At 38.5% G+C, this 17383-nt stretch overlaps 2 protein-coding genes across 2 annotated transcripts; one reads left to right on the top strand and one right to left on the bottom strand.

The window, feature by feature from the left end:
- Positions 1-1177: 1177 nt before the first annotated feature.
- prdx6 (peroxiredoxin 6) lies at positions 1178-7871 on the bottom strand. The gene is made up of 5 exons (XM_085263895.1): positions 7610-7871; positions 5507-5663; positions 4058-4201; positions 2168-2314; positions 1178-1470 (listed from the first exon to the last, which is right to left on the bottom strand). The coding sequence occupies exons 1-5, from the start codon at positions 7699-7701 to the stop codon at positions 1345-1347; spliced, it is 666 nt and encodes a 221-aa protein (XP_085120021.1). The 5' UTR covers positions 7702-7871; the 3' UTR covers positions 1178-1344.
- Positions 7872-8304: 433 nt separating this feature from the next.
- plpp6 (phospholipid phosphatase 6) lies at positions 8305-17263 on the top strand. Its single transcript, XM_085263894.1, has 2 exons — positions 8305-9027; positions 11134-17263. The coding sequence occupies exons 1-2, from the start codon at positions 8535-8537 to the stop codon at positions 11499-11501; spliced, it is 861 nt and encodes a 286-aa protein (XP_085120020.1). The 5' UTR covers positions 8305-8534; the 3' UTR covers positions 11502-17263.
- Positions 17264-17383: the final 120 nt, after the last annotated feature.

Raw genomic sequence — 17383 nt, forward strand, 5'->3', positions numbered from 1 at the left:
GTTTAATGTCTCAGTTAAGGTCGTCCTGCTGAGATGATTTTTCTGCAGCTGAAAGTTCGAGTCTTTCATCGGTCTCTGGAAGTTTGTGATGCTTTATAGATTTACGAACACATGACTATGTGTCTTTGAAATGAATAATAAAGTGGGGGGGGGGGGGGGGGGGGTTCAGCTATACAAAACTGGAATTATTCATTTCCTTTCTCTGGCTTTTCACTACACAGGGTGCATCCTGCACAGGCCACCCATCTGTTGCAGGGCTAACAGAGAGACAGCAACTCACACTTGCATTCAGATCTATGGGCAATTTAGAATCACCAGTTAACCTAACCCATTTAATTCTGTGTCTTTGGAGTATTGGAGGAAGCCAGAGTGCACAGGGACAACCCATGCAAACTCTACACAGAAATGCTCCAGCCAGATGGTGAAGTCCAACTCAGGACCTTGCTGTGAGGCAACAGTGCTAATTACGCCGTCACCACACCTCTACATGGAGTGTAGGGAGGGGCGGGTAGCTCTTTGGAAGTACTGCTAAAAACCTGAAACTCTGAAAAGTGAAGTGCCTCAATCCCACATCTTTTAATGTTACTCTTTGTGGCTGGAAATCACAAATCCATTATCTAGCAAGGTTTCTGCTTCATAATTCTAAATGTGGTGTTATGAACTAAAGTACAATCAGATAAATAGTAAAAGATTTAGCTTAATTAAAAACATATTCCAGTAGCATAATGCTCATTGGTACATTAAAGACATAATTATGCATAATCTGCAAGCTGAGGCAGCGCAACGAAAACAGAAAAGCGTGAGAAGGTTTTGAAAGTCTGCATATTATGAGAAATACAACATTACTGAAAGTAGAGCTCACCTTTACTACCAGTGTCCTCTATCATCTTTTTAATGTGTGAAAATACAAGTAGTCATTTCATTACATGTGGTACCACTCCCTATCACTGCAGTTGTTGAGAACAAGTTGGTTCTTTTGCCAATAGCTCAGCGAGGATTCCATTTAACACATACTGCCACCTACTGACAGAAAGCACTACTGCAGCAAAGGCAGCATGGTAATATTTCCATGCCAGGTTGTAGGAGGACACCTAGTGGCAAATTACACATGAGGACCTTGTTTAAAACTGTTGAAAAATTGTACAAAAAGGGAAAGGCTCAGAAAGCACAAAACAAATGTGAAAAATGTGTTTATTTGGGGATAAGTAGTTTGGGGATAAGGCATTTCTGCTTCAGTGTTGGAAATGTTGCATGACTGAAAATACAAGTCACCTAACTGGGTACGTGCACCGGATTTATGTGAATTATTAACCAAAGATTTCCAGGTCAAAGAGTAATGTGATTTCAGATGTGGGTGTAGCGCAGGTATTTCTTTCCAGAAGGCACTTCTTCAGTTGTCACACCATTAGGAAACAGAGACGCAGCTTCAGCATCTGAGAGCGAGGGAATGACCATGACTTTGTCACCGGGCTGAAAAACATGTAAGGGTATTTTAGACACAGGGTATACGCCTTTACTATTTCATCATACGACATTCCCCCAATAAACCACTTTTTAGGAATAAACCTAAAATGTTAAATGAAATTTAGGAGGCAGTTAGCCGACCTTAAAAATGGTTGGTGCTTCAGACCAAGAAAAGTTTAACACAAATTTAAAACTGACCCCCCAAAAAACAAGACGTAACATGCTATTGGTGGATTTTGAGTCAGCTAGCTTGGAAAGAACCATTCTGCATTCAGCCTTAGTGCTAGGCCAATTGTCTACTCACTGCAGGCCCATATTTAATAGAACTTAAAAGCACTTTATGAGTCTTTATTAGCAAAAAGTGAATATTTCCCAACTATTTAAATCATTTCTATAAAACACTAATGTTTTATAATATGACAGACTGCTATAGTCTTAGTTGGAGAAAAATTTCAATGGAAAAAATAATAATAAAATAAAATGAACAGGCTGGGTCCCAGGACGATATTTACCAGATACTGAATGTGAGTTTTTACATTTGTCATAATAACATTATTTGCTATTTGCAGTCTAGTTCAATTATGCACACTTGGCATGGATAACTTATTAAGAGCTGCTGCTCAGTAGCTGCGCAGGTGGCGTTACATCAGTTCTTGTTCTCTGTTGATGACCTCGCTTGCTGACTGATGCCTTCACTACGTACCTTCCAGTCAACTGGTGTGGCAACCTTCTTCTGTGCAGTCAGCTGCAGAGAGTCAATAACTCTGAGCAGCTCATCAAAGTTTCTTCCTGTAGTTGCAGGGTATAGGATGGACAACTTCAGCTTCTTGTCAGGGCCGATCACAAACACCTAAAGTGGAACGAGATAACACTCCTTAACCACAACACTCTGGATATACTCTGTGTTTTAGATTTAAAAAAAATTCAATATGTCCAAAAATGCTAAAACAGTAAAAAGGGTTTCCTTGCTAACTGAATTAAAATAATTAAATAACTGGCCACCTTGTTAGGTATGTCTGAAGTTCAATGAAGAAGAAAAGGGGATTTAAGTGAACATTGTTGTTTTTGCCATATGGGCTCTCTGAGCATTTCAGAAAATGTTGAGAATGTTTAAAAAAAGAAAAAAAAGAAAAACATTTTTAAAAACTGTGAGCAGTAGTTCTCTGTGTGAAAAGTGCCTTGTTGATGCCACAGGTCATCAACAATGACACACCAGTCAGGTTAGAACAGGACACTGAGGCTAGGGCTGTTCGATATAACAATATATATCGGATGACCATATAAAAACGTCTATCGTTTCATTTTACGCTATCGTTTGTTTCGTGGTGTCGCAAAACAAACTGTTTACGGCAATATTTTTTTCATCATTTTGATGGCTATATTAATTTCTTAAAGTTCTCTCTTTCTCTTATATTTAATATAACCACACTACGGAAGGACAACCGTGGTTAGCAACAACGACAGTAACAGCATCGCGTGTCCGCTTGTTTATGTTCCACATAAACCTTTCACAATAAAGCTCAAGATCCTGTTGAGACTTTTCAAAATAAACTGAATCACGTGAAAGAGCAGATTATTTACGGATGAGAATTAAAAAAGAGCCGCCAGGTGCTAAAAAAAATAAACCTTAGACTCAAACGTTAGAACAGGCTTTTCCTCGCAGCACGCTGTGTAATAATTACTCACAAAGAAAACGGCGGCCTTTACAACTTATGTCTAAAAATGTATAGTTTCATGCATCGGTTAATTAAAACACTCGACTCCAGCTACATGACGCGCAGCTGGAAACACTTCCCACAAGACGAGCTGCCTGAGATTCACAGAATTTACAGAAAATGTTACATTTTTGTGATTTATATCGTTATTAGACGATAGAATTCTTATATCGGGATATGAGATTTTGGTCATATCGCACAGCCCTAACTGAGGCTACAGTTCACACACCAAAACAGGACAACAAAAAGGAAAGACAATACTGGATCTGATAAATCTAAATTTCGGCAGTGAGATTTGGATAGTATGGTCAACTTTGACATTTGTGTCATGTCACAAAGCTCAAATGATCTCAAACTGGTTTCTTGAACATGAAAATGAGTTCACTATCCACCAATGACTCATTGCTATCCACCAATGGCCCTCTCAGTCACCAGATCTCAAACCAATGAAGCACCTTCAGGATGTGGTGGAATGGGAGCATCGCGTCATAAATGTGCAGCTGACAAATCTACAGCAACTGTGTAATGCGATCGTGTCAACACGGACCAAAAACCTCTGAGGAATGTTTCCAGCACCTTATTGAATCTGAACATTGCCCGGGACTAGCAAGGTGTGGCTAACAGAGTGGCCAGCAAGTGTACATTTCTGTTTAACTGTAAAAATCAATACTTTTTTCAAGTATTAACTACCAGGTATGGTGGGTAATTAAAACAGCAAGTATAAAGCCAAAACATTTCACAAGCATGCAAGTCAGTGCAGATCTTATTGCAAAATAAAAATATGCATCTAATTGTTGTCTGTTCTTTCACAATTATAGTGCTATTTTTTGTTTTACTTTTATTTATTGAAGAAAATAAAAAGTGAATGGGTTTCTCACACAGCGAGCAGTGAGGGGCATGCCATCTTTGTCTTTCTCATCTGGGTCCAGCATACCCATCAGGACTGACAGCTCCCTCTTGTCATCAGCGATGATGGGGAAAGGCAGGTCAGTATCAGCGTTTTTGCTAACAGCCATCACATCCTGTTCAGAGACAAGAGATACAGTCAGCTTTTAAATGGTTGTTAGTTCACATTTCATCCTCTGTTAATAATTGTGTCCCTCCTGGCAGCCATCTCTCCACTATTGCAGCACAGGTTTGATGAGTGATCACAGATCCTCGGCATGTAATCTTTAACTACTGGATAAGGAACAGCAGCATGTTTTATAAAGGCCATAAGTATATTCGCCTGTAGTACTATCATTGTTAATTTGAAGAATAAACGTGGTAGAAGTAGAAGAAGAAAAAGAATCCATAATAGTTTAACTTTCTTTGACAAACAAAATACATTAAAAATAGTTTACATTGGTAAAAAAAAGTTTAAATGATATGTAGAATTATATATTTAAGTCAAAATTAAATCTGTATTTTTATAAAGTAAAAAGGTAAAACCACAGCTGGTGACCAAAGTGCTCTACTGTATTATACTCTATTATAAATACTTAATACTCCAGATTATTTTAAGTAGAAGATTTCACAGATTTAAAGAAAAAGAAAAAGCAGCACAGCTCTGATCCACTCAGAGAAACATTTTGTAGACTATTATAAAAGTTTGGTGCTTTTTGCTTGACCAGGATCAGCTATGATTCCTTACACTCAAAGTAATGTACAAATAACAGCTGTAGTAAAGTCCACATTAAAAAAGTGTGATAACAATAATAATAATATACACTACAACAGAAACAAGAAAAACAAGAAAGAGACAATAATTAAGTAAGTAATCATTATAATAAACATTATTTCTTCCTCAGTGTATTTTACACTTAATATCATTTTCATACTTTAGTTCCAGTTGAAGGTTGTAAATTTACTTTCATATTCCTTCTTTCTTGCCATGCAAAACTATTTCATTACACCCCTTGCTGGTTTTGAAAATAACTACCATTTAGTGCTTCTGATGAGGTGCATGTTTCTATATACTATTTGCAGCACTTAACCTACTGTATGTGCTTCTTACTGGAAACTTAACTCGAGTTGGGACTTGAAGGCTAAATTACTTAATTACTCTTAGACCAGACATGTAGGAGCACTAAAGTTAAGATAAACAGGGTTTTTCTCCCAACGGAGCAGACAGAACCAGATCTTCCCAGTCCACGGACATGAGACAATTATTATCTCTGGAAATGTGAAGAAATTAAGCTTAGGATAGATTGTATAACCTGATAATACCAGGTTGAGTTTGAAGATAATGGTCAATATCTCAATAATATGTACTTTTCAGCAAGGGTGTCCTGAAGAACTTAAAGAAAAAAAAGTTCTTATACAGTTTGTACTTGTGCATTCCTAACCTTGCTCCAGCTGTTGTGATCAGCAACACTGTCAATGGACAAGGCAATCATCTTTACGCCTCGTTTCTTGAACTCATTGCTGATGTTGGCAGCACGGGCGAGCTCAGTGGTGCATACAGGAGTGAAGTCCCTCGGGTGGGAGAACAGGATACCCCATCTGCAGGGGAAAAGAGATGTTGTTCCAACTCAACAAGGCCTCTGTTTGGAGCATCAATTAAAAGTAAAAATAAAATGTTAAAATAAAAAGTTTCAATGTGTTCGATCATCTTTATAACAGTCATTATGTGCAATTCAAATCTTTATAGACAGGGTGTGTTACAAAAATCAAGTTACAAGTTCAAGGTAACCACAAGCTGAAGAGACTTGTAAAACAATAAGCAAGTTTTCATGCTTTCACCACCTTGTGCTTCCAACATGCTTTACAAACTGATACTGAGAAATATTCTGAAAGAAAAAGATAATTAAAGAGTAGGAGCCGAAACAAAAGAAAAAAAAGAAAAAAAAAGGAGGATGAAATAGCAGAGAAAGGGGAACAAAAGGAGGAGAGTAATTTCCAAACACAGGCTAAAGCAACAAGTATCTGTGAGTATGACAGAGAGAACAAGACTTTAAATCCACTAAGGAGTTACCTGTTGGTCTTTTTAAAGTAGCTTTGGAATCATGTGAGTTTGGGGTCTGCCATGACTTCGATGGATTTGCCCTTCAGTCTGTTGTGACCCCTCATCACATGGTTTAGAAGCATTATGATCAGCTGATTATTGGGTGACTAAACCAGTTTGGGTTTTTTGTTTGCTTCTTTGATGTTTTTGGCTAAATATCCTACGACTACCAGGCTTCAAATGAGGCTGAACAAAGTTTGTTCACCTCTTGGGATTAGAATTTGAACTGGTAGGGGGGGAAAAATCCAAATGAGGGGGGAAAGGCACAAGGAAAAGCTTGAAACGGTTTGAACAGATGGCTGCCTCACACAGTCCAACATTTCCGAGGAGGGAAAAATAAGGAAGTTATTATGCAGTCACCAAAACTGGGTGGTGTTCTCATGTTGATGAAAGCTGGAATTATCTGATCCAGTTATACTTTTGATAACGCAATGTGTGCCAAAACTTTAGGATAGCAGAATGACTGTTTTCATTCTTTTTTTCCCCAAATATTCTGCTTTCTCTGGCAAAAACTGCAAGGCGTTTGATTTGTAGGGATATAAAACTGCATATAGGAGAAGCCTGAATTTTGAATGGTTTGCCATAAATCATTGCAAATTATTTTCTTGGGTATTTACAAATCAGCTAACAACTACATGTTTCAGTTTTTCCGAAGGAAAGAAAAACACCCCAGATATTTAAGTAGTGTTGAAAAGTGTTCCTGTTTAAAGCACATCGTTTCCCCCACTCTTCTCTCCTCCCCATAAAAAACGATGTGCTTTAAACAGGAACACTTTTCAACACTACTTAAATATCTGGGGTGTTTTTCAAAGGACGTTGCATCATGTTATTGGGACACCTCACAGCAAAATGTGCATTTCCACATTTCACCTCGAGCTGTGTGTGGGGGTGTGTTAAATATTATACATGCACACAGTGCTCTTTTTTTCTCTGCTCTTTTAACCAATCGAGCCTATTATTGTTGGATGTTTGAAGGATGTGTGCACTGCCAAGTTCAACAATAGGCACACAACAAGGAGTGCAATTAAACCTCAGTGGAGAACAGACTAGAGGGAAAACAAACAGCCACGCACACAACCGTTTCACATAGTTTACACCTCCAGTATCTAATGAACTGCTTCTTGTAGTCGATTTTATTGTCTAACAGTTTACCTGTTAACAGCGTGTAGTTAAGACTGTTAACTAAGTTTTTTGTTTGTGTAGTTGACAAACTACAAGTGTCTCTAAACCAATAGGTCACGCTTGTTTAACGCCGTCTATGTCAGCCGCCATAACTGGCGAGTAAGATCTGGGAAAAATCTGCTAAAGCTTTTAATCGAGAGGAATCGCGAAGGGATGGTAACTGACTGAGCACGCAATAAGCTGCACTGTTGCAGCATTATTACCAAAACCCACTTAAAACAAGTTACAGTGCGACGTCTGTATGCTGCAAGATGACACTCACGAGTTGCCCAGGAAGTCGTGAAACTTGATCCTGCCGATGCTGGTGTCGGCCTCGAAATTTGGGAATTCGTCTCCCAACAGAAGTCCAGGCATGCTCGACTCTCCTGTTCAGCTCAAACACCAGAGATAACGGACAGGAGCAAAATGCTGACCCCACTGCGCAATATGTCAATGGATCCGGATAGAGGCGGATCCATTCGGTCCAGCGTAGCTCACCGACCAACCAGAGAAGAGTCCTAAAACACGTGGGTTTTTTCCGACATCTTTCGACATTAACTATCGAAACAAACAGAGAATAACGACGCAAACGTATTAGAAAAAAATAATTAAAAACTTTTCAAAAAATAATGTGCAAAGTGTAAGAAAGATATATTGCTAATGTAAAAACGAAGACCAAAATTAATAAATTAATTCATTAAAATATGGAGAACTCGTCATAAATTTTAGGCCTTGTCAGTTTGCTATAAAAAAAATCATTTTTATAGAAAATGAATTAAACGAACGTTCTCTAAAAAATAAATAGACTTAAAAACAAAAGATAAAAAAGATTGCAAATATTAAACCGTACTAACTCAGTTTTATAGAAATCAAATACATGCAAACTTAAAACTACTCAATTTTATACATGTATTTATTCAATTATTTGTTTATTTATTTTGAAAATACACAATTTCTACACAATTTTAGTCGCGATAACTTTGCTAAGGGAATAAAATAGTTTCGAAAACACAGCTTCCCAGGATACTTTGCGAGAAGAACAACAAATATGGCGTCACGGCTCATCTTTTCCTGGACGTGATAAGAATTGTGAAACGTACAACAGATGAGCTAAAGAAGCGACAACCGGGACAGCACTGCAGAAAATTTACCGCTGCTGTGCATCTACACTACACATACCTGTCTACGCCGGTGAGTTAACGGACACCATGCCCTCTCCTAAAGCGAAAAACCCCGGTCGCAGCGGAGGAAGCCCGGTGCTCGGGAGCTCCAACGGTCGCTACGAGTTCATGTCTCTGACAAAGCCGCTAAACCGGTCTTCACCGCCACACCTGCTCCAGCGCCAGGGCTCCGACCCGACCACGGCCCGCCTTCGAGCCTCTGAAAGCCCCACTCGGCGCCGGGGCTCCGGCTCCTCCACGGGCTCCGCGAGCGGTCAGGGGCCACCTGAAGAGGATGGTATCCGGCTCAACCCCTCCCTCATTCGCGTAGCGCTCAGCTCCCTGTTGGCCATCGACCTGTGGCTGTCCAAGCAGCTGGGAGTGTGTGCCTGTGAGGACTCGTCCTGGGGCAGTGTGCGCCCCTTAATGAAGCTCTTAGAGATATCGGGACATGGTATCCCGTGGCTGGCTGGTACCGCCTACTGTCTGTACAAGAGCGACAGTGCTGCAGGACAAGAAGTCATGCTCAACCTTTTCATGGGTAAAACTCTGCTTTTTGTGTTCTTTCATGTTGCTTCTTCTTCCAGCATCGTATGTAATCACAGATAAACCCCTCTCAATACATATCAGTGCGCCACTGAGCTGGGTTTGGTGTCACAGCTCCTTGCTCCTTCCCGGTCCTGATTTGTCCTGCACAGTTCTTCTTTCATAATTTCTTCACTTAAGCAACAGAAGAGCTGATCCCACCTCTCATAACGCGTCAGATAATGAGTATATAGGGTTATCTTTGTGTAATTGGTGTTGGCTGGCTCTCACCTGTAGATGTCACCTGTTACACCTTTTGTGATGTTCCTTCACAGCTTGGGAAACTGGTAAAAGTATAAGATTATATGAAATAGGTCTTAATCTGGAAAACTGGATAGCTATGTAAAATGTTGACTGAAGTGCCAAAGTGGTCTGGGGCTTCTTTGCCTCCAGGGAGTGTCCATGTGATGCTGTGTGAAGCCACAGCAAGGAAATGCATGTGATAGTGATGTTTTCAGAAGAGTAGGGTCAAGACCGGAGTATTCTGCAGTGAAACCAGAAATGCCAAAGACCTATATTTGGATTCTAGACCGAGTTATAAACAGTTCTTTAATTACCGAGGTTGTGTTCAGAGTCATAATTGGATTAAGCAGTTGGTATCAGTAAAGCCCACAGTGTCGTGATTGCATGTACTTATTTATTGTGGTTTTACATTATACATTTATTGCTGTTCGGTGGCAGTATTACCTCGGTAATATCATAGGAAAACAAACATGCAGAGTTTCAGAATGTTTAATGGGCTTCTAAGCTAAAAATATGAGTAATAGTTTCATATGAAATTGACCTATGACAAAGTGTGATGGACATTTTCTCTATTTTATGACCTGCTTTCCACTTTCAGATATTAAGGAGAAGTCAGAAACTGAATTAAGCTGCCGTTTAAGCTGGATCAGGCAGAAACTTTATGTTAAGGGGCATTAAATAACAGACTATTGAATAAGGGCTTCCCTAGTTAAACCTCATTTACCACAATAGAGAGATGTGCCCCAAGGGTATTGAATAAAAAGTTCAATATGTCCCCATAGTCTTTCAGTAATCATTTAATATTTACTTGCCAACCCTCCCAAATGCATAATGTTAGTGAGTAAGCACCAACTACTGTGGTTCATATCAGCATTAAATAAACACAAGGCTTTAAGAAGTATTACCTTAAGTAGTTTAGAGCCAGTAAGCATTGGTATTGGTAAAATCCCAGCTCTTCATCAAAACATGTTTGGAACAAGACTCCCTCTTACACAGCACTCTGATGTGGGGGCTAAGTAGTGCACTTACTTCAAAAGAACAGCTTAAAAGGGAAGCAGCAAGCTGCTGTGTGATAATGCAAACCGTCTAAACCCTTTTCTCTCTATGGTTATTAACCTCAGGTCTTAAAAGCAGCAGATAATAATGTAACCACATAGTAGTTGTCAGTAATGATGGATGCAATGTGCATTTCTGTTTTCATTTTGCTGAAGCCCTTTCATTAGATTCGTAGAAGCGAATTGGCTTCATGCCACCTGAGTGTTGCATTAATTTTTCAGTGCTGCAGCCCAGGAGACCAAAGGCTTTTCATTCTCTCAATGCAGAAACACGACTTAAAAACTGCAGTCATTCCTGTAATCAGTGCTGCTGTTGTATCTTTCCCTTTCATCATACTGTGAAATTCTTTGTGATATCATTGTGGTGCAAATAACAGTTAGGTTTTGTTTTTTGTTTTTTTCAATAAGAAAACCCTGGTTCAAACAACAACAATCTTTACCAGATTGCAGATTATTGTAGGCCTTCTACAAGTCTAAAAATCTGCAAGTCAAGTTAACTTTTCACTTTTAATAGGAAAAAATAAAGGTTAACACAAAGTTTAATTCATCTGCTTAATCTTCAAGATCCTGGAGGATTTGCTGGCACTGAAATGGACTAAATAGTCTATGGTCTGGTTCTTACCTGGTGCTTTTCTACTCTACTTGATCACTGTAAACACTTCATACAACATGCTTCATTCACATTTGTTTGTTTGTTTTAATGTGGCTGTGTTGTTGTTGTTGTTTCATGCATTGTAGCATATCTCCATCTTCTTCCCCTGCAGGCCTGCTGCTGGACCTGATCTTGGTTGGCATTGTTAAGGCGGTGGTGCGTCGGCGTCGGCCAGCACATAATCGTATGGACATGTTCGCCACCTTTTCTGTGGACCGCTACTCCTTCCCCTCCGGACATGCCACGCGTGCCGCCATGTGTGGCCGCTTCCTGCTGGCTCACCTCGTGCTGGCTGCCCCGTTGAGAGTCCTCGTTCTGCTGTGGGTGGGCCTGGTAGGGTTGAGTCGAGTGATGCTGGGCAGGCACAATGTGACTGATGTGATGTTTGGGTTCTGGATGGGCTATTGCCAGTACAACCTTGTGGAAATGCTGTGGCTGTCCCCTCAAACACTGCAAGGGCTGCTGGGACAGTCAGCTTAAGGACTTAAGGAAATGGTAGTTTATATTTGAGTAAAGGAGCACGTACACACCTTTTTCCCTTATAGTAATATATTCTCACTGAATTGAAAGCAGCACTATTTCTAAGGTTGGGATCATTTTAAAAATACATTTACTTTGTAACAAAACGATATTTGCTGAAGAGAAATATGAATAATGTTGTGGAGCATAAAGTTGTGTTAAAACAAAAATTGTTTTGTTATAAAATAAATGTTTTTATACATTCAAATAAATATTAAGAATACTTTTTACATCCCATAAGTGTTGTATTGGAGATTATGCTGACACTAGAGAGTAGATCTTTATCAAAAAAAAAACCCCCAAAAAAACGAAGAGTTTTTCATGTTGTGTGACAACTAAGTCCACTACTAGCCCTCTTTCTGAGGTAGCTGCTAGCACGTCTATAACAAGTAGCAGGTTAATCCCAACAGATTACAGGAGAACAGGTTTGACCATTTACCTTGAAGTTCTCTAACTCACTTATGACACTTCTGTAGCTTGATTCAAGGATACAATATAAAGTCTAAACTCAATTTTACATTCACAACACAGTTTAATGGGCTCTTACTTACTTTACACATCCACAAACTTTATAAGCAAGCTCAGTTCAGTCTTTACAAAATCTAGCAAAAAGTTTTTAAAAGTGAAACAGATGTGTTGAACACAATGTTATGCTACCACAACATTCCACCAGTGGCAGCTTATTCGCGTGCATCAAAAGAAGTGTACTTTAGAGTTGCTGCACAGCTTCAAACACTGTCTGAAAGTTTACAGTGAAATAAGTTGTTCAATCTGGAAACCATGGCAAAAACGTATTAAATAGTAGTATTTATTAAACATAACGGGAAAAACTGAATTAAAAATATCCAGAATGTAACTTGTTTTATAATTTATGAATCAGACATGCTGGGTTTTTGTTTTTGTTTTTTAATGAAAGATTGTATAACTACTCTGTGAATAGTTTTTTTTTTTTTCACAATTCACATTTACTTGCTGACATCAAATGAAAACTGCACATATAGCAAACTTGCTTACCTGTCTTCACCTGCCCCCCTCTAGCCTTTCTAGGTGCTAATCATGATATAAGCCCTAACATGTCCTCAAAGCTTTGTTCACAGAGCACAGAGGGCCTTTTTTCTTCTTTACGTGACTACTGATCAGATAAGAAGACATAACATTCTTTTAAGGAGGCACATCCAAACCCTCATAAAGATTAATTGCACCCCATATATTTGTCTGTTTCACTTTAACACTATCTCTCTTTCATTAATAGTCAACCAAAACTGTACATGTAACTGATAACTTATCAGCTCTGAAGGATTACATACACTTAACCGTAATGTTATCAGGTCGTCTACATATATCACTTGCAGAAATTTGCAAACGCAGTATAGTTGGCATATCAGAATTGTACAGTGTATTTGCTTAAAGGGACAATTCACCCAAAAATCAATTGGCTTAAGAGTTGTCTTCACTTAAATGGAATAAGACACTGCACATTTGTCTTTATTAGGCAGGAATGCAGTATAATGCACACACTTGGGTCTTAAGTACTACAGGAGTATATACTGTATATAGACGTTTTCATTGTGAAATTTACTGAAAAACTAATGAAAAAAAGTAACTTGATTCACTTGAATGACTCACAGGTGTGCTGTTTTAAATATATATAAAAGATTGTAAATATATTGCATGGTTAGGTTTTTTCATTCACATTTAAATGCTCTTGGACATTAAATACATAATCGTATATGAAGGGGAAAAAAATAATGATCTGTAGTTTCATTAACCAATTTTTCAGTCTTGTTTTCTGGTTTTCTTTTAAGCCCTTTGCTGCATTAGAACTTTGCACAAAAAGTAAAAGTTTGTTGTATTTCTTTGTTGTAGCAATGCTTCTGGGCGATAAATCTTATACTGCTGGAGAACCTGTTGTTTCCCCCTAAATGGTGCCACATTTGTAAGGGAAATGCATTTGTGGGTTGTGCAGCAGAGTTGAGTATTGCCAAATCTTCTCTGCCAATGCCAAACAGCTTATTCTGCTATTGATTCTTTGTTTTTGAGCTTCTGACTAGCAGCACCAGTGACCCTGCCAGTTAGTGCTCCAAACATGCTACGTTTGACTGATCTGGATAGGGCTCTTGCCAACTTCAAGAGCAACTTCAAGGGGATGTTGTCCAAAATAAAATTGCAGCATTATTTGGAGTGAGCTCTAATACCTTCTCCAAATTAAAGATCAAGTTCCATATAACGGATGAAGTCAGAAGTAGGCCATGAAGCGCATGTCACAAGAAGACAACACCACATGAAAACCGTTTCCTCACCCTGTCAGAACCTCGAAACTGCAGGCTGTCTTCTACAGAGGACAAAATGCTGGACAATATGGTGAGACAATCCAGAACAGACTCCACACAGCCAGTCTTATGAGGCCGCCAGGAGGCCTACCATGACTGCCCTTCACAGTAAGGCCCATTTGCATTGTTGGTGTGAGTAACATGTGCACTGAAACCTGAAAGTGTGGAGGAACATTCAGTAATGCGTCCAGATTCTGTCCACAGCAGTCAGATCGCCTCTTAAAGTATGGACTCACTACTTTTGAACATTGAACGGGGTCCTTCCAGAGTTTGGAAGTTGAGAGGATGGTGTTCGTTGATTTCCAATGAACACATATGGGATCAACTTGTGCGTGCTGTTTGTGCGAGAGTTACCAGCACAACCAGACTGGCTGATTTGTGACAAATACTGGTTGAAGAATGGGATGCGATCCCATAGCAGTGTGTGACCAACCTGGTAACCAGCATGAGCAGGAGATGCCAGGTTATTGTGGCTGCGTATGGTTCGTCCGCATGCTACTGAAGCCCGATTGTTAATTTACAAACTGCTAAATTGCCAACATGTCTTGTGTCTTCAAACCTCAATAATTCAACTCAATAAACGACACAAACAAGAGTAAAGAGCAGACTAAGTTTTGCATTGCCAGAGGAGATTTGGCAAGGTTTTCATGGGGGCAAACCACGTACTCAATACTTCTGCTCAAACCACAAAAGCATTTTTCTTACAAATATGGCAGCATTTAAGGGGAAATAAACAGGATTTCCAACGGTATGAAATATATAGTGTTACAACAAAGAAATAACTGAGCAAACACAAATTTCCTGACTTTTGTGATAAATTTGGAAGCAAATTAGAAGATAGCTGCAGGGGCGTAATTTCCAGGGGGGTTAGGGGTGTTATGACCCCCACCCCCCCCCCCCCACCCAATAATCAGACCCAACCAATATAACCCACCCAATAAAATTATGAATTATCTTGCATACATAGACTGTTTATTTTCTTTACTCATTTCAGTTATTATCTACAAAATAGTTGGATGTTTAATCATCTGGGAATTTACCCACATTTATTTATTTAGACAGAGATCTTGACACCCCCCCCCCAAATGCATGGAATGCATGGGTAAACACCTGGAATGAAATAATTTCCTCAAGTCCATACCTGATTGCTCTGTCTGAAAATTAAAAATTTCAGTCCAAGAAAATATTGCCTAAAATGTTCTTATTGAAAATTTGTCCTAATTCCTACACTGTGAAATAATTCCTAACAATACTAGAGTTTTACTTTTTTACTTCTTTTTAATGCTCCACCAATGTTTAAAAAAATGAGGGCAATAATCTAGATAAGTAAATAGAAAACTAATAAGCTGATTTCTTTTAAATTACACAATTTATTTGCCACTTGTGCCAAAGCAGCAAGCAGTTATTTTGTTGGTATCACATTTAGGTGATGCCATGTTTAGGTTTACTATTTCATTTATTATGTTATGATATGGTGTGTGCTGCAAGGGGTTCATGGATGAATGGACATGAGGTATATGGTTTTGTTTCTGCATTGTACATGTACTAAGATGCATCGATAAATGTGGAATATGCATTTGTGGAAATCGCCATCGCCAAAAGGACTGAATAATGTCTCTTTTTCAACTACAATAATGAGTGATATAATGTTCGTAGATTATATATTTGATGACCTGGCTCTTTTACCTACTGAACCCGATGTGAATTTCAATTTTTAGTCAAAACACAAGAAACAGTCATGTTTCACTGGGTTAGGTATCACTGGGTTAATAATTATCCACACCGACCCAATGACTGAACCTGTACACGAAGTTTTTCAGTTCACATATTGCTGTATTTCCCAGATTTATTTTGATGTTTAATCCATTTTGGTGCAATGCCACTATCAGTAGTTGATTAAATGCCCAAGTGAGGTCCAACATTAACAATAAAATTTTAAATGACGCAAGTAGTTAAGATGTTGTAACTGAAATGTGTGTTTGACGTTGGCATTGTCACAGAGGCTATTGACCCTTCCCATTAGAACGTGGAGGGCGTGAGAAGAGACGTAGTTAACCTTTTTGTGTCCTTGAAGCTGCTCCACTTGTGTGCCAAATCTGAGTGAATGTTTATTTCTTCTTCTTCTTCTTCTTCCTGGTAAAATTGCAGTGTTATTTAGGAAATTTTGCTTCTACTAGGGATGCACATTGGCTCCATAGATGATGGCAGTGGCTAATATTTAATCTGTAATCGGTGCATTCATTTTGCACTCACTTACTGTTCAAAGATGTGGGATTAGAAGGTGAAAGTACATTTTCAAATAGTTTTTTTAATGATAAATATTTTTTTCTTTCCCAGTACAACAGAGAAAATGAAGGGATATGAACATTAGCTGCCAGTCGAATCAATACTTCAAATAGCAGTATCAGCTAATCACCATCAGTCCATCATTATAAAACTAAGCTTAGTAAGTTGAATGGGAATTTTAAATCCTTTTTGATTGGTTTATAATTCAAGAAAGGAAAAAATAGTTGTGCTAGTACTACAAAGAAAAGCAAAGAAACATTATGAATATGTTTTTGAATCTGTGAATGAGTTTTAATGCCGTGTTTGAAGTGTATGGCTAAACCACTCTGTCAGGAGGGAGAAAATACTTGAGTCAGTTGCACAACAGCTTGCTCACTTCAAACACACACCTCAGTACTGCCAGAGACAAGAAGTTACATCAGTTTTTTTGTCCTGTATTACGTGTATTTGACAAAAAGAAAGTTTCGTGTCCGTCTCTGGGGTCTTTTTTTTTTCCCACCGGTTTGTGCTAGTTGGTCTAAGCCAGATCCAGATACCTGTATGAACTCAGCAGACTGTTCCCACTCAGATATTTTATTGACCTTGTGCAATCTGTGCTGTCTCTGCAATAACTAACCAATGATCTTCCCAGTGCCAGTGAGAAAGGTTTCAGCTTTGAAGATTTTCACTTCATTACACTTTGGTTGTAAATCTAAATATGCTGGATGGTAATTTTTGTGACCAAATAATTTTTATGATTGATTCTTTTCTTTTTTTAAGACTAAAAATGTTTAAAAAAATTAGTTGTGTATGTTGTGTACTGAAAGATTTTGCACATTTCTCATAACCTGTACTGTAACAGTTGAGAAACTTTATGAACAAAATGTATTTCTTATTCTATACATTTTTCAAACATGAAGCTTCTATACATTTTACTGCACTCATTGCCTGCTAAATACTATGAACTTCACTGTACATCACTTGTATAGATCTTATAATGTACATTTATGTATACGTCTGTGTGTGTGGTTATGCTGTATTATAGTCCGTGGATTTGAATTTGCTGTTGAAAATTATCCCGTAATTTGATTGTAAGAATTTGTAATTAAATGGGGAACCAATCTAAAACTGTTTTGCGTCATGTGTAATAGATGGATACATTAATAGAGTTCTGTGCGTATCATTATTGCTCCTTCTTCCCATTGCTCACTATTGTCACTCATTTGCACTCCTCTTCCTACTTAAAAT

The sequence above is a fragment of the Mchenga conophoros genome, linkage group LG23 (genome assembly GCF_057382185.1).
Source record: "Mchenga conophoros isolate Kocher_MC1m ecotype Shallow Benthic linkage group LG23, M_conophoros_male_GT1.1, whole genome shotgun sequence".
Taxonomy (NCBI): domain Eukaryota; kingdom Metazoa; phylum Chordata; class Actinopteri; order Cichliformes; family Cichlidae; genus Mchenga; species Mchenga conophoros.

Bases quoted from the DNA above. Each gene is read 5' to 3' on its own strand.
- prdx6 (XM_085263895.1), bottom strand. From the start codon at position 7,701: ATGCCTGGACTTCTGTTGGGAGACGAATTCCCAAATTTCGAGGCCGAC. The intron at 5,664-7,609 runs GTGAGTGTCATC...TTTCCCCTGCAG, and splicing joins CACGACTTCCTGGGCAACTC to ATGGGGTATCCTGTTCTCCC. The intron at 2,315-4,057 runs GTGAGAAACCCA...GTTCCACTTTAG, and splicing joins TGCCCCTCACTGCTCGCTGT to GTGTTTGTGATCGGCCCTGA.
- plpp6 (XM_085263894.1), top strand. From the start codon at position 8,535: ATGCCCTCTCCTAAAGCGAAAAACCCCGGTCGCAGCGGAGGAAGCCCG. The intron at 9,028-11,133 runs GTAAAACTCTGC...CTTCCCCTGCAG, and splicing joins CATGCTCAACCTTTTCATGG to GCCTGCTGCTGGACCTGATC.